The 25,210-nt window shown below is 45.8% G+C and overlaps 1 protein-coding gene across 1 annotated transcript in view; it reads right to left on the reverse strand.

Moving 5' to 3' along the window:
* Window positions 1–13,957, reverse strand: part of TNFAIP8L3 (TNF alpha induced protein 8 like 3) — a 45,549-nt gene extending 31,592 nt beyond the window's left edge. The window contains exon 1 of the mRNA XM_070378521.1: window positions 13,641–13,957. Within this exon, the coding sequence (XP_070234622.1) occupies window positions 13,641–13,692 (52 nt within the window). The 5' untranslated portion in view covers window positions 13,693–13,957. The remainder of the gene's footprint in view (window positions 1–13,640) is intronic.
* Between the last annotated feature and the right edge of the window lie 11,253 nt (window positions 13,958–25,210).

Consider the following 25,210-nt stretch of genomic DNA (forward strand, 5'->3'; position numbering starts at 1 on the left):
AGAAAATAGAGGGACCTGGGACAAACCTGCAAGAAAGTCAGAAGGATGAGCAGTGGACAAGTCCACTGGATCTCATTTCGGGTGGTTTTTAAAATAAAAATCTGCTGCAAGTTATACATTCTCATTGAGTATGGAAGGAAAGCAAAAAAGATGGAAATTAAAATTGCCTACAAACTCATCACACAGAATGGTTAATTCTGCTCCAGGATTAAAAAAAAAAAAAGTTCATGAATGTGAATGGAGGGAGAGTTTCTTCCCCTTCTCTCTATAAGAAAAAAGGGGTATGTGATCTATGAAACCAAAACAGACTCACAGACATAGAGAATAGAACTGTGGTTGCCAAGGAGGAGAGGGCAGAGGGATGGATTGGGATTTTGAGATTAGCAGGTGCAAACCATTATATGTAGGATGGATGGACAACAAGGTCCTACTCTATAGCACAGGGAACTATATTCAATATCCTGTGATAAACTATAATGAAAAAGGATGAAAAATAATATGTATATGTATAACCAAGTCATTTTGCTGTACAGCAGAAATTAAACAGGACGTTGTAAATCAACTATATTTCAATACAAATTTTTAAAAAGGGATGTATTGATATGTAGGTGTAGGTGTATGGGTGTACATGTATAAATAAATATACATGTATATACGTGTACATGTATGTATATATGTGTACATGTATGTATATAGCAAAATTGTGATCATAGATTATCAAGCTTTCTTCATATATTATAATACAAACATCTATATTTTTTCCAAATTAATTTTTCTTAACAGCTGAGTAATATTCCACAGTATAGAAATGTCATTATGTATTTAATTATTCAGTAATTATTTGATTGAATATTTACCTATATGCTTGGGTTGAATGGGGCTTCCCAGGTGACTCAGTAGCAGAGAATCTGCCTGCAATGCAGGAAAGGCAGGAGACTCCAGTTCAATTCCTGGATCAGGAAGATCCCCTGGAGGAGGAAATGGCAACCCACTCCAGTATTCTTGCTTGGAAAATTCCATGGATAAAGGAGCCTGGCGGGCTACAGTCCATAGGGTTGCAAAGAGTTGGATATGACTGAGCAGCTGAGCACACATGAAAACCTGATAGCCACCCCAGGGATGTGAAGAAACAGATTCTGAAATGTTTCTAGGCAGTGCTTCAAGTCATGTGTGGGGTGTGAACATATACCCATTTGACCCCAAAGTCTGGGCTTATATATTTTTAGGTTGAACATTTAGATTTGTTTCTGCCCCTCCCTTTTTTTTTTTTTGGAGGGGGATGTAGCTTTAAATAGTGGAAATCTACGACTTATTTTGTGATTTGGGGTAAATAATCTCTGTGGATGTGTTTCTTTATCTATAAACTGGGAATAATGCCTGCTTTCTCCATGTCCTGGTTTTGCTATGAGATCACATGTATAGGAGATTTCACTCTTCTTGCTGCTGCTGCTGCTAAGTCACTTCAGTCGTGTCCAACTCTGTGCAACCCCATAGACGGCAGCCCACAAGGCTCCCCCGTCCCTGGGATTCTCTAGGCAAGAACACTGGAGTGGGTTGCCATTTTCTTCTCCAATGCATGAAAGTGAAAAGTGAAAGTGAAGTCGCTCAATCGTGTCCAATTCTTAGTGACCCCATGGACTGCAGCCCACCAGGCTCCTGCGTCCATGGGATTTTCCAGGCAAGAGTACTGGAGTCGGGTGCCATTGCCTTCTCCGTCACTCTTCTTATGACTTCACAATTTAATTTTGAATGACTTGGTGGCTGGTGAGGCCACCAGAAGAGCTGAGAGAGGGTGATGGAAAGGTAACAGTCCAGGTGTAGCTATGCTGAGTTGGGGTGTCTCCTGGACAGGAAGGAGATGAAACCCAGATGACTTTGAAGGGCAGGATTCTTGCTCTGGAGAGAGGACCAGGTTAGACCACAGCTTTGGGAAACTTTAGCTTCATGCTGGAAAAATGGGCGGGCTTTTCCAAGTGAAAAAGGGCTTCCCTCATGGCTTAGAGGGTAAAGCGTCCCCCTGCAATGTGGGAGACCCGGGTTCAATCCCTGAGTCGGGAAGATCCCCTGGAGAAGGAAATGGCAACCCCCTCTAGTACTCTTGCCTGAAAAATCCCATGGACAGAGGAGCCTGGGAGGTCGCAGTCCACGGGGTCACAAAGAGTCGGACACGATTGAGCGACTTCACTTTTCCACTTTCCAAATGAAAAGTGGGCAGGCTTTTCCAAATGAAAGTGTATTGTTAGAAAAGAACAAGGCCAAGAGCAAAGCCTTAGGAGACACAGGTAGAAAAAAGGTATTAATGAAGGATGGCAGAAGGGGAAATTGAGGAGGGATACAGGGAAAAGGAAGTGGAAGAGGAACCAGAGATCAAACTGCCAACATTCGCTGGATCATAGAGAAAGCAAGGGAATTCCAGAAAAACATCTACCTCTGTTTCATTGACTACGCTAAAGCCTTTGACTGTGTGGATCATAACAAACTGTGGAAAGCTCTTAAAGAGATGGGAATACCAGACCATCTTACCTGCCTCCTGAGGAATCTGTATGCAGGTCAAGAAGCAACAGTGAGAATCCTGCATGAAACAACCGACTGGTTCAAGATCAAGGAAGAAGTACGACAGGGCTGTCTGCTGTCACCGTTGGTTTAACCTATACGCTGAGCACATCATGAGAGATGCCAGGCTGGATGAGTTCCAAGCTGGAATCAAGACAGGTGGGAGAAACATCAACAGCCTCCGATATGCGGATGATGCCAGTGTAATGGCAGAAAGCAAAGAGGAACTAAAGAGCCTCTCGATGAGGGTGAAGGAGGAGAGTGAAAGAGCTGGCTTAAAACTAAACATTAAAAGATAAGATCATGGCATCCAGCCCCATTTCCTATTCTTGGGCTCTAAAATCACTGTGGATGGTGACTGCACACATGAAATCAGAAGATGATTGCTTCTTGGCAGGAAAGCTATGACAAACCTAGACGGTATGTTGAAAAGCAAGGTCCGTATAGTCAAGGCTGTGGTCTTCCCAGTGGTCATGTACAGTTGTGAGAGCTGGACCATAAAGAAGGCAGAATGCCAAAGAATTGATGCCTTTGAACTGTGGCGCTGGAGAAGACTCCTGAAAGTCTCTTGGACAGCAAGGAGATCAAACCAGTCAATCTTCAGGGAAATCAACCCTGAATACTCATTGGAAGGACTGATGCTGAAGCTGAAGCTCCAGTATTTTGGTCATCTGATGTGAACAGTGGACTCATTGCAAAAGTCTCTGATGCTGGGAAAGATTGAGGGTAGAAGGAAAAGAGGGCATCAGAGGATGAGATGGCTGGATGGCATCACCGATGCAATGGACATGAACTTGGGCAAACTTCAGGAGATGGTGAGGGACAGGGAGGCCTGGTATGCTGCAGTCCATGGGGTCTCAAACAACTGGACACGACTGGGCAACTGAACAACAACAGCAGGAAAAATCAGGATTACATACGATCAGAGAAACCAAAATAAAAAAAAGTCAAGAAAATTCACATTTAATTCCCATCATGTACTGCTCTGGGCTCGCTAAAAGTTGAATGTATTAACTTAGCTCTGCCTGCTTTGTTTGACTGAGATTGAATCAATGAATTAAATCTTAAGGGTGAGAGAGAGGCTAACACAGGTGAACAAATTTACCTCTTTCCTTATAAAGTAAAAAATCAATCTAAACAGAGTAATTGGAGAACTAGAAACCAATAAATCTATTCCCGAAGCTGGAAGTTATTAAACTCAAAGTAAATTAACCTTTGCAATTGTGGCCATGCATCTATAAAATCTACCAAATTCTTCCTGGGTATTAAAAAAAAAATGTAAAAATATTCTAAGGGCTCCATGTAGGGCTCTCCTGACTGGTGAAGTGGGCCCGGTACATGGGAAGGGCCTGGTGTGGGCCTGTGGTGTCTGACTTCTGGGCAGCTGTGCTGGGAGGGAGAAAGCTCAGGAGAGGAAAAGGGGAGGGGGATGGCAAGAACACGGTGGAAGGTGTCAAAAGGAAACATGGAAGCGGTCCTTTTGATATCTGAACATCCAGAATAACTCTGATCCTTTTTTAAAATTACATATGTTTTGGGGGAACAATAGAGCCAGAGTATCTGGCTTCTAGCTCTGGTGCTGATGCTGTCTGGCAGTGTAGCCAATGTTCTTACTAAACATTTCAGAAGTAGGGCTCTGACTCTGCGTGACCCCACAGACGGCAGCCCACCAGGCTCCCCCATCCCTGGGATTCTCCAGGCAAGAATACTGGAGTGGGTTGCCATTTCATTCTCTATACAAAACTTCCTTCCTCCCTAAACAAAGGTCTCTTGCATTTTTCAGGATGGCTTTTGGACTACACTCTTTTGGAAAAGCCCATCTATTCTTGGGACTCAATTTAATTTTCTTTTTTGTACTGTTTTTGCATATTCTATCATGAGCTTGCACTCCTTTGGTTGGAAAATAATGTTACTGGAAAGCAATAAGTAAGAAACCCAAACCCAAGTTGTTCAGCTCAGTATCTCGTCATTGTGCCATAGTCTCAACTTCGAGTTTTCTCTTGCCCTTGAGTCCAACTGGTCACCATGTCCTGGTGATTCTGTATCTAGAATGATTCTAAATACTGGAGTGGAAAAAATGTCTAAGCGCACTCTGATAGAGGCAGCATTTGTTTGGCATCTCTCTTGACGCTGCTTTTCAACCCTCTCTCCTCTCTGTCTCCTCATCCACCACGTTGCCAGGTCCCTAGACATATACATGGCTGCAGGGTCCTTCCAGGGCCTTCTCTCCCTGACAGCTGCTTTGTGCTGCTCTCCTCTTCTTCCCTCCTAAACCAACCCTTACTAGCTCCTGTTTTGGAACCCATGACAGCCCCTCTTTGCCCATGTATTATTGGGCCACTGCAGGAAATGTCTGCAGCTTCAAACAGGGCCTTCTGGAGGTAGAATGTCCTAACCTACCAGTAGGTGCCTGAAGAAGGAACGTTGTAGTCCAAGGGCCCTGTGGGAGCTGGTGGTGGATATAAAGGAGCCTGGTGGCATCTACTGATCTAACAACAGAGTTTACCTGGTAAAGAGCACCATGTTTGGAGTTTAGACCGGCTTCATATCCACTGAGAAACTGAATATCCCTGAGCAAGTTACTTAACCTCTCCGTGCCTCAGTTTCCTGGCCTATACTATGGGGCTATTTATAGTACCTAACCTATAAGGCCTGTGTAAGTCTTAAATACCATATAAATAGTTAACCTGGTCTCAAATACATTGTATGTGCTTAAATAATATAAAATTAAGCACAAATTCAAAACATCACTATTATTTTACATTCAGGACCAGCCCTCTGGGACTGGACTCTGGCTGGCAAAGACCATTTCTCGTCTTGTTTGGTATATGCCACAACTTCTTAAATCTACTTTCTCTACCTTGTGACCTGGGCCCCAGTCCTCTCTCCTTGACCTTCTTGATGTCATTCCAAGCAAACCAAAGAACCAGACTCAAGTAGGGTAGGGAAGAGCTGCTGCAGCGGCCTGCCAGGCAGACAGCCCCCTTCACTTCCCTCCCATATTATTCCCCGAAAATCTGGCTATATCTTCCTAGCATAACCCTCAGGCTCCAAATTGGGAATGCGGGATGTGTGTGCTCACCAGAACAACCCTTTACAGAATTTCCTCCCGCACATGAAACTGGATGCCTCTACCATAAAAACATTAACTGCAAGTTTCCATAAAGCTGTGTATCACCAAAATACTTCCTTTCCAGGCTAGAAAATGTTCTCAGAAAGCATATTTTATTTTCAAGAAGACAATCTAGAAACTAGTGGCTGCTTCTGTGGTTTTTCAGCTGTTTAAACCAGTATTTGGATACCACCAAAGTGTCTCTCTCTCTTTTTTTTCCCCGGAGAACTGAATTACAAAATACTGGTTTCTATTAGGGTGTGTCTAGCACTTTCTTTGCGGCCAAGCCTTCCATTTTTATAGTCTGCACACTAGATTTTCCATGAACAAGCTCAATTTTATTCCTAGGCAATGATGTTTAGAAAATCCAATATGAACATGAAGACTGTTCTAAGGCAGTTTCAGAATTTGTGCTATGCAGTTGCCTAAAAAGAACACTTCTAACGTATAAAAAATATGTTTTGGGGGCATGTGATAATATATGTTGGGGAAAAGGGTTCTCACTACTCTTTATGTTTTCTGAGACTGGGCTATCTCAGAGAACTTATCTGCTAAAGTCTTCTTCTCAAGCCTTTATATTTACACTTGTACACAGTACAGCCCAAACACCCACCTACACAGGCATTTTACAGTAAGAGTTGGAAGCCAAGTGACTGAAAAACAAAACAAAATTATGTATATAGTGTCTTTACAGAGATCTACATGTGAATTCAGATGGAACCAATGGTAACTCTGGAGGAAAATGAACCAATTAAAGCAAAGTGCTAATGGAAAGTGTAACTATTATTTGGTTTTGCTGACAAATAAGAAAGCAGGTGCCATATTTTTAGGGAAAAATAACGTAGAAAATAGCTTTATATTTACATACACATAGACATTCTGTCTCCATCTCCAGAAATTTACACATTGGCCACAAGCACCACAACACCCAATTTGACATTCTGAATATGTCCACCCTCTCTTCCTTTTGGCCCTCTAAGGGGGCCCCCCGGGCTACGCCAGGCTTCCCACGGACTCCTGTCTGTCCCTCCTTCTCTGAGTCCCTTGGCTCGTTCTTCTCCCTGTCGAAATCTTTCACTCCTTCAAGGCTGTCCTCAAGGCCCATCTCCACCATGAGGCTTCCCCTAGAACCCCAGACCATCACGCCCCACGCTCCAAACCTGACACTATTTAACAAATGTATTTCAACTAATTTCTTTGGCTGCACTGGGTCTTAGCTGCGGCATGTGGGATCTAGTTCCCCAACCAGGGGTTGAATCTGGGCCTCCTGCATTGCGAGTGCAGAGTCTTAGCTACTGGACCTCCAGGGAAGTCCCTGAATCCTCCACTATTTATTGCTGATGCTGTCAATTTTACAGATTCATACTGGGTAGGCATTTTCTCTCCCTATGGCTGCAAGCCTCTTGAGGACAGGGCCACATCTAATTCCATTTCTTTTTTAAAAAAAGAAAAAAAAAAACAAAAAACAAGTTTTATTTAATTTTTGGCCACACCCTACGACATGTGGGATGGATCTTAGTTCCCCTACCAGGGATCCAACCCACACTTCCTCCATTGGAAAGTGGAGTTTTAACCACTGGACCACCAGGGAGGTCCCTAATACCATTTCTGTCTGCTACCATAGTACCCCCCACCTACTGAACACAAAACAGGTGATGAACCAATATCTATTGGGTTGTATGGGTTGAACAGCTGGGTGCAGATCTGTGAGATCTAGAATGGTTAGTTTCATCTGGCTATCTAAATTGCTCTAATTAGGTCCAGATAATGTTCATAGCTGCCCACAGGCAGGGCTGCCACCCCCATGAAACATTCCTGGAGAACTATGGAGGCCACCCGTGGTAGATGCCATGGTGTACGCTCCAGGTCCCCCTTCAGGAATGAAAGGCCAAGCACTCCACAAGCTGCTGAAGTGCTGCCTGCAGACAGCTCTCAGCTGAAGGGGACAGCTTTTTCCAAGATGCAGGGATGGCCTGCATCTAACGACTGATCATTAAGCCAGGTGATATAAAAGCCTAGTCCCTCACCTCAACTCAGTTCTGTAGGGCTTTCCACCTTCAACTTGTTGTTGGGCCTGCTCTGCAGCTCAGCTTCTCCCTCTGCCCAGCCTGGCATCCCTCCTGTCTGTTTGTCTTCCCCAGGTATTGATCCCAAGACCCTCTCCCAATAAACACACTGCATGCTAACCTCCATCTCAGAGTCTGCTTCCTGGAGAACCAACTTATAACAGCATTTGTAGATCCATCCATCTATCCAAGCAGCCAGCCAGCCAGGCAGTAACCTACCACTGTGTTTAGGGCACACAGGTGGTGTTGATGAGAGGCGATACAGAGGAAAAAGGCCCAGTCTTTACCCTTAGGGAGCTAAGACCAATACCAGAGATGAGACATGTACAGGAATAACTGTAAAACACACAATGGAAAGTGGCTGGTGTCAAGAGAAAACATATAAACAGAGACGTGGCCAGGATCTAACCTCAGGGCAATGGTGTGAGAGTCTTCCTGTACTGGCTTAAGCTGTGGCCATCAGTACCTGCGTCCTATCTGCCCATCTGATCCCAAGCCCTCCTGGAGACAGAATGGACTGTATCCTTGTATCTCTTTTCATGCCCCCATACTTTCCAACAAGAGTCCCAGATAGTGCAAGTGATCTTAAAACACTGAAGCAAAGCACTGAAGGAAAGCGTTGGCAGCCCTACTTTATAGGACAGGTTTTTGGCTGTCCATCTGGCCTTTTAGTGCAGAGCTCTCAGGAGGCTCCTCAAATTTCTCATTCATTTATAATGTCCATAAAACCTTGGAAACATGAAAGCATGAGACAAGGTCCTGATCCTCAAAGCAGCCCACTGTGTGGTTGGGGCCGAAGCCCCTGAAAATGTCCAAAATAAGAATGAGACCTGGGACTATGACTAATAGCCAAGTAGTTCATCTTCCCCAGGTGGTGTCCTTGCCTGTGCTTGTTTGGTTGTTCAGTCCATCGATTGTTAATTTGTCAGGCGACAAATGTTACTGAATAGCCTCCACAAATAACCCAACAATAAGAATCAACAAACTCCAGAACCCCATGATCCTCCAAAACCAACGTCCCAGCATAATTTACTATGGGTAGGGGGAAGTGCCTTTGAGCAAAACTTTGTTGCTATTCACTCCCTAAGTCATTTCTGACTCTTTGTGACCCCATGGACTGCAGCATGCCAGGCTTCCCTGTCCTCCACCATCTCCCGGAGCTTGCTCAAATTCATGTCTATTGAGTTGATGATGCCATACAGCCATCTCGTCCTCTGTCATCCTTCAATCTTTCCTGTCTTCAGGGTCTTTTCCTCACTATTAAGTATCTGATGGAAAGAAAGGAAGCACTGGTGGGGTGGGGAAGTCTGTCTCCTGCATTTCCCTGCCTCAGCCCAACTCCACACGCCAGTCCCTTTTGTCCCTCTCCTTTTATTGCTTTTGTACAATCTGTCACCAACTTCTGTTGTTGTTTCTCTGAAATGGCATTTGCATCCTTCCTCTTCTGCCTCGCTTAAGGATACCATCCCCTCTGACTGTGTGGTCACACCCTGGTAGCCGTGGCTCCAAGCCTAGGCCATCTCCCTACTTCATGTCTGTCAGACGTGGCTTCTGAAAACACAGCTCTCAGTCAGGGACATCTCTGCTCTACTATCAGCTCAGCTAGGGCTCCTTCAGTGCTGCCAGGACCAAGTTATTAAGACCCCCTCTAGTAAGTGGCTCTCCCTACATTCATCTAACTTTATTTCCCAGTACACCTTAGTATCCCAGAGGAGGGCATGGCAACCCAGTCCAGTATTCTTGCCTGGAGAATCCCACAGATGAGGAACCTGGCAGGCTACAGTCCATGGGGTCATAAAGAGTTGGGCATACTGAAGCAACTTTTAGCACACACACATGCACACCTTAGTATATGCCCTCCACTCCAATTTCTTCCCTGTTTATCTGTGCCTTTGCTCAATGGTGTCTGATTTCTGGAACACCTTACCTCCTCTTGGCTAACTACTGAATCCTATCTACTCCTTTGCCACTCTGTCTACCTGGACCAAGCTTAGGACCTAGGGAATGGGAAAGACAAGGAGGGCAAAGTCAGGAGCCTGCTGTTTTCCCACTTCTTTTATTATCTTGAGGTTTCCTGATCACATCCCAACTCCATCACATGGAAACGCTTTTCTGTGGCACTTACCCAGCCACAGGGATGCTCCATCAGTGTGACTGCTTGGCGCTACCTCTGGGTAGAAGGAGCTTGTCTGTTTCAGCCGGGGTAGACGATCTCAGTTTTACAAGTCAGAAAGGAAAGAAACTGACACTGCTAATGTTTACTCGCTTGTTGCTTCTTAGGAAAAACTCTGAATCAGTGCTGAGTTAATATACCAAGCTCTAAGATTCCTGAGAGATGGATGGTGGGTTTGTAAAAGGAGAGACTGCCAAGTTGGGTCTCTGGAAAGAATCCAGTGTTCCATAAACGCTGTCTCTTTCCTAATCATAGAAAGAACCATAAAACTACAGAGAGGCAAAGGAGAGCTGCAGGCAGCAGAATGACATGGAAGCACCATCCTGTGCTTCTTGAAAACCAGAAAATGCAGATTAGGACAAATCTCATCCACAGTCCCCCTTTGACCTTCCTATGCAGGGACTGCTCCATGAGAGAGCAGTACAGCAGATACTGCGGAGATCTTTGGAAAAGGCTCTTGAAAGGGGTACAGTAAAAACATTTCCTCACTCCTCTGCCAGTTTTTGACCAGGAAGGTTATGAGATGGGCAAAAATGGACAGCAGAATAGTGACTATCTCCCCTGTCTCCTGTTACCTTGACGGGAAAAGGTGAACCAGTATGTGTGGGGATTAACCACTCTTCTATCAGAAGTGGCATAAAAATGGCTAACCTCCAGGTTAGAAGGTAGACTGGATAAGGTGTTCTCTACTTTGTGCAAATTTCTCTAGAGCTAGAAGAGATGGATGGTGAAAGCAGTAGTTTTGAAGGTCCCCGTCTTTATGCCTTGAACTAGAAGATGAGGATGAGAAGAGGTAACTTAAAAATAACCTCTCCTAAACAAACACATGTGCACACACACACACACACATACACGAGACAGAGTGAAAAGGAGAAAATTCAAAACAAATCTTCTCAGGCAATTACATTAATGTAATAATAATGACAATAATACTAATTGTTTTATACATGTTATAAATGTTTTATACATGTTTTATAAATGTTATAAAATGTTATCCCCATTTTACAGATGAGGAAGTTAACTTGCCCATCAGGTGGTGCTAGTGGTAAAGAACCCGCCTGCTAATGCAGGAGATGTAAGAGATGCTGGTTAGATCTCTGGGTTGGGAAGAACCCCTGGAGAAGGGAATGGCAACCCACACCAGTATTCTTGCCTGGAGAATCCCATAGACAGAGGAGCCTGGTGGGATATGGTCCATGGGGTCGCAAAGAGTTGGACACAACTGAAGCAACTTAGAGCACACGGGGGTAGAGATTGAGACCCAGGTCTTTCTGATTCCAGAGTCCAGGCTCAGGACTTTAATACAGTCCATCTTACAGCAGGGCTTCTCTACAAGTTCAGGAAGGAGAGGGCATTGAGGAGGAAGCAGCCCTTCATCTCAGCTCCCTGTGAGGCGGGTACACACAAATACACACATTAATACTCCAAGATGCCCCACTTTCTCTGCTGTCCTCAGTTACAAACCCACTCAGCTTGCACAGTTACAGGTCCACAGATGGATGTCATGTTACTTACAGGGACAGTGATCACCCCTATGGATAATTTAACCTGTATCTGAAGCTGCAACAGGAGTTTCCTTTCGATAGGATGTAGCCACAGCTAGGTGATGAATTAGCACTTAGTTTTGAAGGTGTGTCACGAAGACTTTAAGACTGAAAGTAATGAGTGACACTGAATGCCATTTAGCAGAATGACTTGTGACATTCAAATAAATGTTCAACTTGTGAGATTCAAGCACACAGAGGAAGAAGAAATGACTGTATAAAACAGTAAGGCACAAACAAATGGTGACAGCTCATAGAACTGGCTGCCCTATTCTTCACGGGATCCATCCAACCTTGGTAGTCACGGCTCAGCTGCTGTTAGCCGTGTAGAGGTCTTCCACACAAACAGACATGAACCCTCAGGGATATTCCTTGCTGAGCAGGCTGCCCGGAGAAGCAACCAGACCCTTCAGAACTCTTTTCCTCCCTGTCATCCAAGTACCAACTCTTCTGAGTGTCTCTTGCTACCCGCCCCCCTCCCCCTTTTCCTCCCCTCCTCTTTCTCAAAGCCTCCTATCCTCCTTCCCTTCTCCATCAACTGACATAAAAGATCTGAGGGTGGGAGCCGGGAGAGCACCTTAGTTCCTGAGATTTTGAGAGAGTAAAGTTTCAGTATCAATGTATCCACCTCCCCTCCTCCTTCTGAACTCTAGAGATATACTTAGATACACACAAAACACCCACTGGAACTTTTAAATGATGGGAAGAGATCCACAAGCCACCTGTGAAACAAAAGCTTGGTGCTTCATAGTCATGGGAACACACAGGTTGGAGAAGAGCTCATGTTTATTAATTAGGTCCACACATACCTACAGAAAGCAGGTGGCCCTTGCACAGAGATAGGAGTCCTCACACATAGGCATCTTGACGATGCCACCTTGCTTCTCAGCCATCCTCTCTTCCCACCCAGCTGCCCTGTGAGGTGCAACAGAAAGGCAGTCATCCGCCCTTGGCTAGGCCCTGGCTATGATTTATGGGTAAGCCACCTAACCCAGTTCTGGAATATGGAGATAATAACCACCAGGCTAGGTGCTGTGAGGATGAAGGAGAATAATATATGCAGGGCCTTTGGCACAGCTTCTGGCGCTGACTTGCCTGATTCCTGAGCCTGACTTTCCTACAGGCACGCCTGGGCTGATGGTGCCTCCTGACACTTGGTCCCCACCCTGGGGACCCTGGTCTGACAGTGGGAAGAGTGGGGACTAGTCTGGGACCTCCGATCTGTACCCGAGGACCCCAGCTCTCAGGTCACAGGTCTGCTGGCCAGGGCCAGCCTGCAGGGTGGCGTGGTGCGAGGGGAGCCACGGGTATGTGTGAGTACCATAGGTCTTCTGCCCCTGGACCCGTGGGCGGCGGGCGGAGCTGGCCAGTGGAGGTGGGCAGAGCCCGGCGGTAAGTCGACTCAAGGCTGTGGGTGGCTTCCTCCTGTTGCTCAGTATCAGGGAGAGGCGGGGGAGGACATTCATCTTTTTCCTAAGTAAGCATCCACCCATCGTTTCGATTAACTATCGATTGTGAAAAGCCGGCTGGGCCCCTTAAAGGCGAAGCTCGGCCCCCGCGCGCCAATGTGTCTGTCTCCCTGGACCCTTGGTGGGGGACCCCCTCCGCGTGTGCAGGGCAGCGATGGGCCAACGCTTCTGCACCGGCTCATCTAGCAACCTCGGGAACCGCAACCACGAGCTGTGGTTTGAGTCCTGCCTGGCCACCCGCGGGGGCATTTTCTTCCCCGAGTGTCCTGTCACGCCCTCGAGCCGGTCATCTGTTCCGCAGCGTCCCTGGAGCCCGGGGTTCGAGGACCCGGCCGGCTCTTGGAAAGTTATTTCAAAAAGCAGATGTGTTGCAACCCTCACTGCAGCAAACTACAGGGCACGGATTTTTCGAACCACCCCCCCTCCCCAACCCCGGCCCGATACCTCCCCACCTCCTGCCCCGGCCCGACGACCCGAGCCCTGCAGCGCAGAGAGCCACCCTCAAACGCACCTACTCTCCCTCCAGCGCCCAGATGCAATGGGGAGAAAACCCCAAAGCAAAGTCAGAGCGCAGAGCCGTCCCAGTCCCGGCCTGGAAAGGATCGGACTGTTGGGGATCGGCCTCCCGCCCGGCAGCTCCGAGAAATACTCGGGATTTCCCGCCCGGGCCTCCCCTCCTCAATGCCCCACTCTTCCTAGCGGGGCTGCCCCGACCCCTCGTACCTGCGGCGGTCCCGGGCTCGCCCTCGCTCTGCTCGCCGGAATCTGAATCCATGCCGCCGGCTGGCGTCCACAGCCGCCCGCCGGTCCCCGGGGCGTCCGGGGCCGGCGTCCGGACTCGGGCAGCCGCGTCGCACTCCGGCCGGGCGATGCGCGGCGGCCGCGGCAGGGGGCGGCTCGGAAGAGGCCAGCGCGGCCCGCTCTCCGCTCCCCGCGCCCGCCGGCCGGTGCCTGTGCGCGAGGCGAGCGCGGGGCGGAGGGTGGGGCGCGCCGGGAGAGCCGGGAGGAGGGCGGGGAGGCGCTAGCTGGGAGGAGCAGGAGCGTCCGGCGCCCCGCGGGCTCCAGACTGGGGTTAAATACCCGGGGGAGGCGCCGCTCCTCCACCCGCGCCCCGCGTCGGGCACCCGCAGCCCTGGACTTGCGGAGCCCGGCTAGGTCGTGCGAGTTGGCGATGCCGAGCCCCTTCCCTTGGGGGTGGCCAAGTTTGGAGAATTCTTAGATGAAAAACCAAGTTGGAAAAGGAGAGGTTCCGAGTGGGAATGCTGGGGCTGCCCAGGTTCGAGTCTGACTTCACAGTTAGGAGATCTTGGGCGAGTGACTTAACTTCTCTGTGCCTATTTCCTCACTTGGAAAATGGGGAAAATGAGAGTTCCCTTTTGTCCCGAATGGTGTGAGGGGAGTGTATAAATCATGCATGTGAGGGGCCGAGAGCAGGGCCTGGCACCTAGCGAGGAAGTAAACAGCGTGCGGCAGGTACAACTAACGCTGGTGGCTCTTCTCCCGGCGTGGGTGCGGCGGCCGTGGTCTGGAGCCCGAGCTGCCGTCCAAGGCAGGACTCCCCCTCCTGCTGGCCGAGGAGCCAAGCCATTTCCAGGCACAGACTCTGGCAAGAATGGATTGAAAAACCTTTACTTTAACATAGAGTGCTAAATTTCCTCAATACTCTCCTCCTTCCACTTTATAAAAGGAAAAAAAAAAAAAGAGAGAGAAGCAGTTGTATACTGATTTAGTAATTAAGAGACTAAACTGGGGGGGGGGGGAGGGAAATGCACGGAGCACTAAGGCCTGAGGGGATCCTTTGTTGTTAATTCCTGATTATCCACGCAGTCATATTTTCTTCCTGAACTGTCAGTTCCAACACTTACATAACCTTAAGCCGGCTTCTCAACATGTTAAGTGTGGGCAGAGAACAGGGACACACTTTATTGACCTGAGCAAAAGGAAATTGGAAAGAGAAAAGTCTGCCCAAAAGAGCCATTTATTGTTTCCTCTGTGCACTCGTTTTAATCTCTACAATGACCCAGTGAGGAATTTGAAAAAAAAATTTTCTTTTGGAGGTCAAAAATGGTTGAAAGTTGGCAGTTTCGAAGATAACTTAAACTGTTATCTCCATTTTGAGATGTGGAAACAGTCTCTGAGCCTATGGTCTCAGGCTCAGTATATGTGGGTGAGCTGGGCCTTGAAATCTGATCTGATGTCTGGACTTTCTACTGACCACTAAGGTAGTGTCACAAGTGAGTCTGGCCTCTTGACTGCCTGGAGTCTGCCTCTTTTGGAGGAGGTCTGGACTTTTCAGAATGCAAATACAGTTCTCCTTTGGGTTCTCAGAAAACGTTTTCTGGATGGCAAAACTCATGGACTTAAGCTAGTAAGAGCTGGATGGATTTTATTGGAAGGGTTTAAAGAACCCTCGCTAGACGTAAGATCTTGGGCAAATGGTGTAACCTCCCTTAGTTTTCTCAGGTGATGGCATCTCCTTCATAGGGCGGTTGTAAGGGAGTGAGTGAAATAATGAGTGTGGAAGCTAGTTAGTACCCAATGCCTGGCACACAGTTCATGTTTGATAAATGGAAAGAACGTTCTTAGATTTAATGGATTCCATTTAGAAAAACAAAATATTTTAAAATCACAATTTTAAGTGAAAAGAAAAAAAGTCACAGCAACAGTTGGATAAAAGCTGACACTCAAAAAACAAATAGCTGGGTCATTAAAAAAAGTTTGGCAACATGGCTTTGTAGTCCTAAGGAAAAACAAGGATGATAGCATCAGAGAACAGAGCATATTGGATTGAAAAGTCATCCAGCTTCCTCTAAGGGCCATGCCTAAATTCAGCAACAGGAAATGTGAAACTTTCTCTGCCCCCCAGACCTACTTTTCTGGCACTTGGTGGAAGCTTTTTTTATTTTTCTTTTTTGTTTGTTTTAATGGACAGGTGATCTGGGTTGAAGACAGAAATATCACTGAGACATCTACACATCTTAGCGCAAACAGGGAAACTGACTATTGGAACTTGATCAACAGTAAACAAAGTACTGGGAGTGCAATTAACAACAGAGATATGTCCGTCAGTCATCAGCTCTTTACTGAGTACGTAGTACATTTTAGACCAGAGATTCTGAGGGCAGAGGGTATGTGTGTGTGTGTGCTCAGTCATGTCTGACTCTTTGCAACTCTGGGGGGAGAGAGGGCTGGTCAGAGTGCTCCTGAGAAGTCTACGAGGTGAGTCGGCAATAAGCAACACCAACTCGTTTAGCCATCCCTGTATTTAATCGTAGTTGCTGCTAAGTCGCTTCAGTTGTGTCCGAGTCTGTGCGACCCCATAGATGGCAGCCCACCAGGCTCCCCTGTCCCTGGGATTCTCCAGGCAAGAACACTGGAGTGGGTTGCCATTTCCTTTTCCAATGCATGAAAGTGAAAAGTGAAAGTGAAGTTGTTCAGTCGTGTCTGACTCTTAGCAACCCCATGGACCGCAGCCCACCAGGCTCCTCCGTCCATGGGATTTTCCAGGCAAGAGTACTGGAGTGGGATGCCATTGCCTTCTCTGAGGTTTCAATCGTAGTATATGTCTGCAAAAGGAGGCAGATGTAGAATGAAAAACTGAATGTGGAATTAAACAATGGAGAAGAGAGATCCAAACCAAATAAAATCTCCATTCCAATTTCCTATGATATGCAATCTGTTGTCATGGGATAGCAAGACAAAGGGAAATGACTGCTGGCACGCAAGTGGGTTTAATGAGGAACATTAGTGGAACATACCTTATCTGTCCTCCCAGTGTGGAAAAATCTGTATAAGAGAAGGAAGTCCTTAAAATAGTATCGCTTGATCATCATCTTGACAAAAAAGGGGAAATCTGAGGTGTTGAATCTCAGATTTACAAACCAATCCTAGTATGTTTCTTTAAAAGAAAGAAAGAGAAAGCTCTTAGAAAAGGGGAAAGGACTTCCGTGGTTCCTCTGTATATTTTTAGAAGAATGTCATCACTTTGCAGACTTGAATCTAGACTTATAAACCACTTTCCTCAGTGTTTCCACTACATCTTTTCAGCTTGGCTACTCTTCAGACATGAACATTTCTAACTCATATTGGTCATTTCTTAGCTTCAGCTAATGAAATCGGTGGCTTTTTAAGGAACTTTGTCTGGTGGGAAAAGCATATTTATTTGTAAGGCGACAAGAAACAGATAATAAAGTAGATCCATTTCTTCTAACACGATAATACTCCTTTAATCCAAGCCAGTTCTATGACTCATCTGCCTGTCTCCTCTTGTGGGATGGAAAGGGAGCCGTCTGCAACCTTCGGCAGGCAGCCGGGAGGAGAGAGGGAGGGAGGTTCCTCTCCCAAGCTAGGGCTGCTGTTCTGCTTTGAAAATTCACAGGGTTCTGGAACTGCCATTTCTTTGGGCTGAAGTGGCCCTTGGTACTTTGGAACCAGATCTCGCCTGGGACCGCCTCATTTTTAATAACTCGTCTCGAGGTGGTTGCTGGCACCAAGGAAGCTTCTGCCCAGAGCCAAGGTGACCTCCATGGGGCTCTGGGCAAGCTGGACCAGTGGGGTTTGAGCTTGCTTCCTATCCATCTGGCAGAACAAGATGCTGGAAGACAGCCTTGAAAGAAGGGGATTTTCCTATTTTTTTTCCTGGCTAGCAAAATAATTTTTATTGTTACCCATCCCACCTTGCCTTATTTCAAAAGCAATGCACATCACTGTAGAAAAAAAAAATGGGAAAAACTTACAAGCAAAAGAAGATTTTAAAATCCATTCATAATTCCACCAGTGGCATTAATTATTAGCATATCTTTTGAAAAATATCCTTCTTTGTGTGTATAGCAACCTGCTTTTGTAACTTGCTTTTTCCTTTTAACAGTGGTGAACATCACTCCATCTACTGTCTGACAACATGATTTTTAAAAGCTGCACGATATTCTATTATATGGGTGTACCATAGGTATTTAAACATCCTCTATTGTTGGGCATACAGGTTGTTTCCAATTTTCTGCTAAAATAGCATCAGTGAATATCTTCATGTCCAAATCTTTGCACCTGTCTTTAATCAATGTCTGTCAACCTTCAGCAGCCTCCATTGTTCTTGGGAGGAAAAAACAAGACAGAAAATTATAGCTAACAAAATAATAGCTGTATCTATCCTGAAACATTAAGGTTATCAAGAATTTTAATGAGCACGATCCCTCTTGGCAGAGGATGGGTTAGTTGAGTTCATTCTTGAATTTATCAAGCATTGATTGAGCTCAGAGGGCAGTTTTATGGGTTGAGGCGAGGAATAGAGAACATCCTTCTGCATTTTTTGGTGGGCACTGTGTCCTCTGCACAGGCCCATCCATGTCCAGACACCTGTGGGGATGCAGGGGTGGAAGAAGCTGGTCATTTGGGCTTCAGGCTGTTCTCCCAGGCTTTTAGTTCTGCCCTCATGAGCTGCCTACAGGACAGCTTCCTGAGCAGCAAATGCAATGATAGCGACTCTAAAGCACAGATTCACAGGGAGAGGGAAGTTGAAAAAGAGGGAAGAGGAAGAGAGATAAAGAGGAAAACTCCATGGCCCCAATCTCTGTTGTGTTTTGGCTCAGCTTCCTATGGGGCTGCTTGTAAGCCTTTTAAACAGAAGGAGCAGGATCATAGGTTTGGCCCCGCTGGGAGTCCCCCTGATTACATATGGTTTCTTGGGCCCCATGTGGCATTCCGTCTGGGGGCTGTAGGATGTGAGGGTGCTGTATTGGAGCTGTTCTTATAACCATCCGCAAGGCTTGTATATGGGCACCCTAAATGAAGGATTTTGCTGTGCTATATGTGTTCCCATCTTCTTGGATCCTTCCTGGTGTGGAAAGGGTCAATTTATTCCTACTGGGAAGAAGGGTGGTCTCAAGACCCATGAAACTCAAGCAGCAACTAGAATCCCTCCAGTTTAGGGACATAAGAGAGTACCCAAAGACTATATAGGGGCAATATTGCCCCAGCTTTCTAAAGTAAGAAAGGAGTAGATTTCAGGAATCACAGATCCATAACAGGCCTTTTCGGCCGCTCTTTAGAAAAAGTCTGGAACAAGTAGGTTTATTTTTGTTTAAAGAAGAAAGTGGTGATCACCAGCAGCCAACATGGGCTCATTATGATGTCCCATTAAGATGACCATGTTAACTTTCTTTAAACAGTATAATTAGGTGAATCAAGATAATTTTATTTAACTTTAAGGCAGCAAGTATTAGTTAAGCACTCTGTACTTGAAGTGAAGAGAGCTGACTGCCGTGGATATTATACATTGTGATATAAGTAAAGAATTTGATAAAGTCTTGCATAATTCCTTTGCTGTTCGTGGATCTAGAACTGGTTGAGCAGCACCACCCGGTGAGGCTTGATTCATAGTTCTGAGTTAACTTGAAGGGAGATCTCCGGTGGAGTGACACAGAGCTCTGTCCTTTGCTCTGGTCTAACTCTATTCTTTTTCTTCCTCCTCCTCTTCTTTTTAAACCAGCGCTTTGGAGGATGAATTTGGTTGTGCTTATCAAATGTGTGGTTACCCTGCTAAGACAGGTCAGGAAAGACTTGAAATCACATAGGAAAAAAGTACATGGGTCTTGATAGTCCATAGACTCCACATGAGTCAGCAGTGGGATGACTGCTGCATTGCTACACGAAGGGCGGGATTAGTCCTCTGTTTCTGAGCTGGTGTTCGGGTCACCAGGGCTCTTGTGAACATCTGGTACCACGTCCCAGGGAGCTCCCAGAAGGAGGGATACCAGAACAGTGAAGGAGGTTTGGGAAGTATTCTGTATACGGGAGTTTGAATGTCAGGCTTGGGAAAGAAAGAAAACAAGACGTGACAGGATGGATGTCCTCAGACGTGTGAAGACCTAGACTCTAGGCCGATAGGGAACTAGAGATCAGTGTTATAAGTTACACACTGTTACAAGTTACACACAGTATTATAAGTTGCACGCTGATCTGTAACACTATGGGTCCGTGTTACATGAAAGCAGAATTTGTATTTAGGGCCATTCCTGGCCTGCTTGTCCTCAGATCCATCCTTGCACGTTCTCTGCCCTGTATGGAGGAAGTGCTGGCCGTTGCAGGTTGCATTTGCCGTCCTGTGATATGAGCTAGTTGCTAGCTGGATCTAGCAATGTGAAGCACTGGCAGAAGACTGGAGGACAGGGCAAGAAAGAACCGGGATATTCTCTCCAGCCCTCCATCCTTCAGTCCTGTGACTGTTGCTGTATCTCTTCCCTGGCTCCAGCTCCCACTGATGGACCCACTGTAGTTCCAGCTTCCATCAGGTGACCGTGGCCTCTGGGTTCCAGTAATAGCACATCCTCTCTTTTTTTCCCTCCAGCCCAGGATGGCAGTGGCTTCCTGCTGTTCCTAATATCTAGGCTTCCTTGGGGTTCCCCAGGTGGTGCTAGTGGTAAAGAATCCATCTGCCAAGCAGGAGACACAAGAGATGCGGGTTTAATCCCTGGGTGGTGAAGATCCCCTGGAATAGGAAATGGCAACCTGCTCTTTTTGAGACAATCTTATAGACAAAGGAGGCTGGTGGGCTACAGTCTATGGGGTCACAGAGAGTCGGACATGACTGAGCACAAACACTCCAGGGCACAAACACTTCCCTCTGGCTTCTCAGCTCTTCCGTCCCCCTGTAACTGGTCCCCTGCATTATTCTTTTAAAAATTATATATTTTCAGAATTGGGATTAGAACTCAAGGCTCCTGACCTGAGATCAGCACTCTTTTCATTTCATGTTGGCTCTCTCCTCCTGTACAGATTTTTATTAACCATCCACCCATGGTTTCTATTAGTCACTCTTTTGATCTATGGGAGGGAAAATTGAGTCTCCTAAATCCTTTTTTTAAAAAAATTCTCTTGTGATTATGTGACAACCTAGTTCAATAATACTCGCTAATTATTTTACAGAACAAATACCGCTCGCCAAGTGTTGAGTGGAACCTTTTTTTCCTCCCTTCAAAGCATTTTGTACTTAGAAAAGCTAAATACACATTCCAATCTGGAAGATTCCATTTATATAAGTCTCTGATTTCATAATGTCTATGTTGAATTGAGGGTTGTAGAAAAGGAAAGGAATGCTCAAGGCCACCTAGTCTAACCCCATCACTTTAAATGTAAAGAAACAGGTTCAGAAAGATGGAGTGGCTTTCCCAACTTTAGGAGCAGAGTGGGGCAAGAACCCAGGTCTCGGGTCTGAGTTCAGGATACTTATACCGTCATGCTCATTTATGGGCTGTTTACTGTCATTTACTACATCCCGTTTTCAATCTGCTTCTGCCTTCAGTTCCCAAATCTCTTCCCAGTGCTGTCTTTCCCTTCTTTTGAACTCCTGCTTACCAGGGTTTCAGTAGCCCATCTCCACTTGGAATGGAATTATCAAAGTAGGAGTTGACTAAGCCCTTTTTCAAATTTCTTTATCTCATTAAAAACTTACTTTGGCTCCTTCCCCTTCCCTTCTTTCTCCTCCACTCCCCTTCTTTCCTGGATTCTCAGATTTTCCATTCTTCTCTCCTCCCTAGCCAACATTTTTCCTTCCCACCAAATCTTCTCTTGGCATGGCCCGTTAACTGGTCTCTCCCTTTTGTGTTCAGTCATCCCAGTTGAAGCCATCAACACTTGTAAGAGAGGAATCTTTCAAGCCCTGGATCTTATTCCTGGTTGCCATAAACCTTTGATCATTCTCTGAGGAAAGCCATAAATTAATGCCATTCCTTGGCAGGCCCCCTGGGCCTGTCCAGATCACTTCCCTGGCCTCTCAGTTACGGATGTGATCATCTTAACACCTCAAACACTATAGCATAGATGGGAAATCCTCCCCTAGCCAAGAATGTAATATTTATTCTAGGTCAAACTATTAACATGTATCATCCCTTGGGAATTTCCATTGTTTCAACAACTTTCTCTTTTGGCTGTCAGTATCAATCTTAGCTGGTTTTTAGATCTTTCCAAATTTATGTTATCTGGACAGTCATGAGTGATCAGATTTACTGAAGCTCTTTCAGGATAACATCATTACAATATAATATTTGAGTCACCATGACCCTGTTCAAATAAACTAATCCTACCCCCAGACACGTTGACAACATATTTCCAGTTGGCTTAATTATATTCTTCTATCCTTCCAGATTTTGTGTTACTTTCTTCCAATGTGGATTTTGTCAAGTCACATACTTATCAAGAATCCAGGAACTCACTTTACCCTTCACATTCCTATAATTCATACTTTAATTTCTCTTGATGAAGTTGATAAGTCCAAGGATCAAGTATTGGATTTCTGTCCCAGGAAACAAGTGTAGGGAACACCTGTCTCCTTCCTTGGTCCAGGTGATACTGCTGTAAGAGTTAGCAGGAACAGGAAGTGGTCCAAAGGAAAGAGGCAGCCTTGGACACCAGAATCCTAACCCCATTGTGCTCTCCTCTCCTAGACTGGACAGTGAGTCAGAGCAACACTAACTCTCAGTTCCGGAAATCACATCTTTCCAAAATCTCCACAGTTACCTAAAGTACCAACAGCCTCCCAGTTCCCCACATTTGTCTTCAAATTAGTTCTGTGATTTTTTTTTGGGGGGGGGTCTTACTTCCACTTTGGCGTTCACAGTTCTATCAAATTCTAATGCTATTTCTTCCACAGATCTCTTGATTTTATTCTTTCATTTCCAAATCCACAGTCTCCCTCCTTCCAGCTCTTTACCCGTGTCTTGAATGCTGCAACAACACACTTCCTCCAGCCTTGCCCAAATAAATGCCCTGTACCCAAGCTAGAGCTCAGGCTCCCTCAACCATCACTCTTTTTCATCTGAGAGCTTGTGTCTTCACCATCCTGCTCTACTCCCTATGCCCAGGACAGCCTTGAATTTATGTCAAAACAAAGAACTTGCCAGAGTATCAGCAATGATGGTTTGTCCCAGTGCACCCTGTTTCAGTCTCTCTCTGCTTCCTGCCTTAATTTCTCTGACTCTCTGCTTGCTGATGTGTTGGCCCCTTTTCCTTCTTCCCCTAGCATAAGGCCTGCCTCCTTCCAGCCAGCCGGGATGCTTTGCTTTGACAGCTAGAGGTTCTGACTCCCTGGCTTGGCCTTAGGCCCTTGTCCCCAGAATTACCCTCATGAGAATTTGGGGCCAGCAATCCCTGGTGCTCCTGGAACCCACATCTTCTTGGCTTTGCTTCCGGACCACTAAGTGTTGGGTAATTTCTGGCATGTCAGAGTGAAGACACCTGGATTTTTGTCATGAACTTGATGTGTGAGTTTAAATAAGTTAGGGCTGCCTGCCTCAGCCCTCTTCAGATGCCAGTTCTGAGGACCTTCAGCTTGCCATCTTGCATGCCTTGAACATATCCACCACTTCCCTGCTAATGTCCCAAACTGTCCTGACCAAGCCCCTTTCTCCCGGCACAAGACGAGGAGTGGGATGAGTCTTGTCTGTAGCCCGGCACTCAGCATACCCTGGGTCCCTGCATGTTCACTGACCCACAGTTTCTCCTTTGGCTCTGTCCCCCAGACTGTGTAAACAGTGTGCTTGGGTCTTACCTCAGTGTAAGAGGTAAGAGGTAAATGGTTTGATATTAAAACTCCAACTAAAAATCTTATTTTATCTGCTTAAAAAAATCACCATAATATATAGTGGAACTATATGTAACCTTGTTCTGTATATTCCAACTCTCCTGTAAACGTGTTATCATAGTTTCATAATATAAGAAACTTAAAATTAAAAAATAAAGTATGCCTTCCCACAGAAGCCCCTCCCCACCACCTGGTCATTCTAATAGCCCTTCTTGTGCACCATTATCTCATTCTTGCAGTATGGGAATACTGTGTTCAGTATTCTAAGAGCTAGTGCACTGAGATTTGTACTTCTGTTTTGTTTCCAATCCAAATTGATTATTTTTTTCAGTTTTCATCCAGATGTTTGATATCATGTAAACACAGCTTGAAAGTGTTCCTGAACTGCTTACAGATGTACACCAGTGAAATCCTTTCCAAATTATATATAATGATGCTCTATTTATATCTGTACCATAGTCTCTGGCTTGAGTTTTAACTATAAGACTAAACTGGAAAAAAAGTGAAAAATTCACATATGTGGATGATTTGTCTACTTGATTAAAGACTCCAGATATTTGGACATATTCAGGAATTGACATTGTTTCCAACTGAATGCAGGCATATCTGTAGCCATGATATTCTGAACTGAATGTTTGTGTCCCCATTCATATGTTGAAGCCCGACTTTGAAGGTATTTGGAGATGAGTTCTTTGGGAGGTGATTAGGGTTAGATGAGGTTATGAAGGTAGGGTCCTTATAATGGGATTAGTGTCTTTATAGGAAGAGATAGAAGTGTATGAGCTCACACAAAGAAAGGGTCATGTGAACACACAGTGAGAAGGTACTGTGCTGTGCTGTGCTTAGTCGCTCAGTCTTGTCTGACTCTTTGCGATCCCATGGACTGTCACCTGCCAGGCTCCTCTGTCCATGGGGATTCTCCAGGCAAGAATACTGGAGTGGGTTGCCATGCCCTCCTTCAGGGGATCTTCCCAACCCAGGGATCAAACCCAGGTCTCCCACATTGCAGGTGGATTCTTTACTGTCTGAGCCACCAGGGAAGCCCAAGAATACTGGAGTGGGTAGCCTATCCCTTCTTAGGGGATCTTCCTGACCTAGGAATTGAATTGGGGTCTTCTGCCTTGCAGGAGGATTCTTTACCAGCTGAGCTACCAGGGAAATGAGAAGGTGGCCAGGTGCAATTCAAGAGAAAACCTCTCGTCAGAACCTGACTATGCTGGGACTTTGATCTCAGACGTCTAGCCTCCAGACTGTGAGTAAATAACATTTCTTTTGTTTAAGCACCCAGTCTATGGTATCTTGTTGTGGAGACTGAGCAGAATGATATACATGGGGACCAAGAATCTGCTGCTTCATTCAGTGTCTGTTCACTGTGACTCTCAAACCTGCTGTATATAAGCCAAGACATTCTTCCTTGATGTTTGGCACCAGAAGGACACCCTGTAAGCCCTTTAGATCTACTTAATTCTCATCAAGGCTTAGCTGCAGATACAGTATTTATGGGTGATTGCATAAAAGGTATTGTATTGTCCAAAGATGTTACAGTCTGGCCAAATTTCTGGCCCACAAAATTGTAAGGAAAATAAAATGGTAGTTGTAAGTCACTAAATTTGGGGGTAATTTGTTATGCATCTCTAGTAACTGTAAGAGATATACATTTCATTGATTCCTGTCAGTAAAATCCCACCCCTGAATCAAGCCCAACCAACAGAAAGCCTAC

This window comes from Bos mutus, chromosome 10 (assembly GCF_027580195.1).
Source record: "Bos mutus isolate GX-2022 chromosome 10, NWIPB_WYAK_1.1, whole genome shotgun sequence".
NCBI lineage: Eukaryota > Metazoa > Chordata > Mammalia > Artiodactyla > Bovidae > Bos > Bos mutus.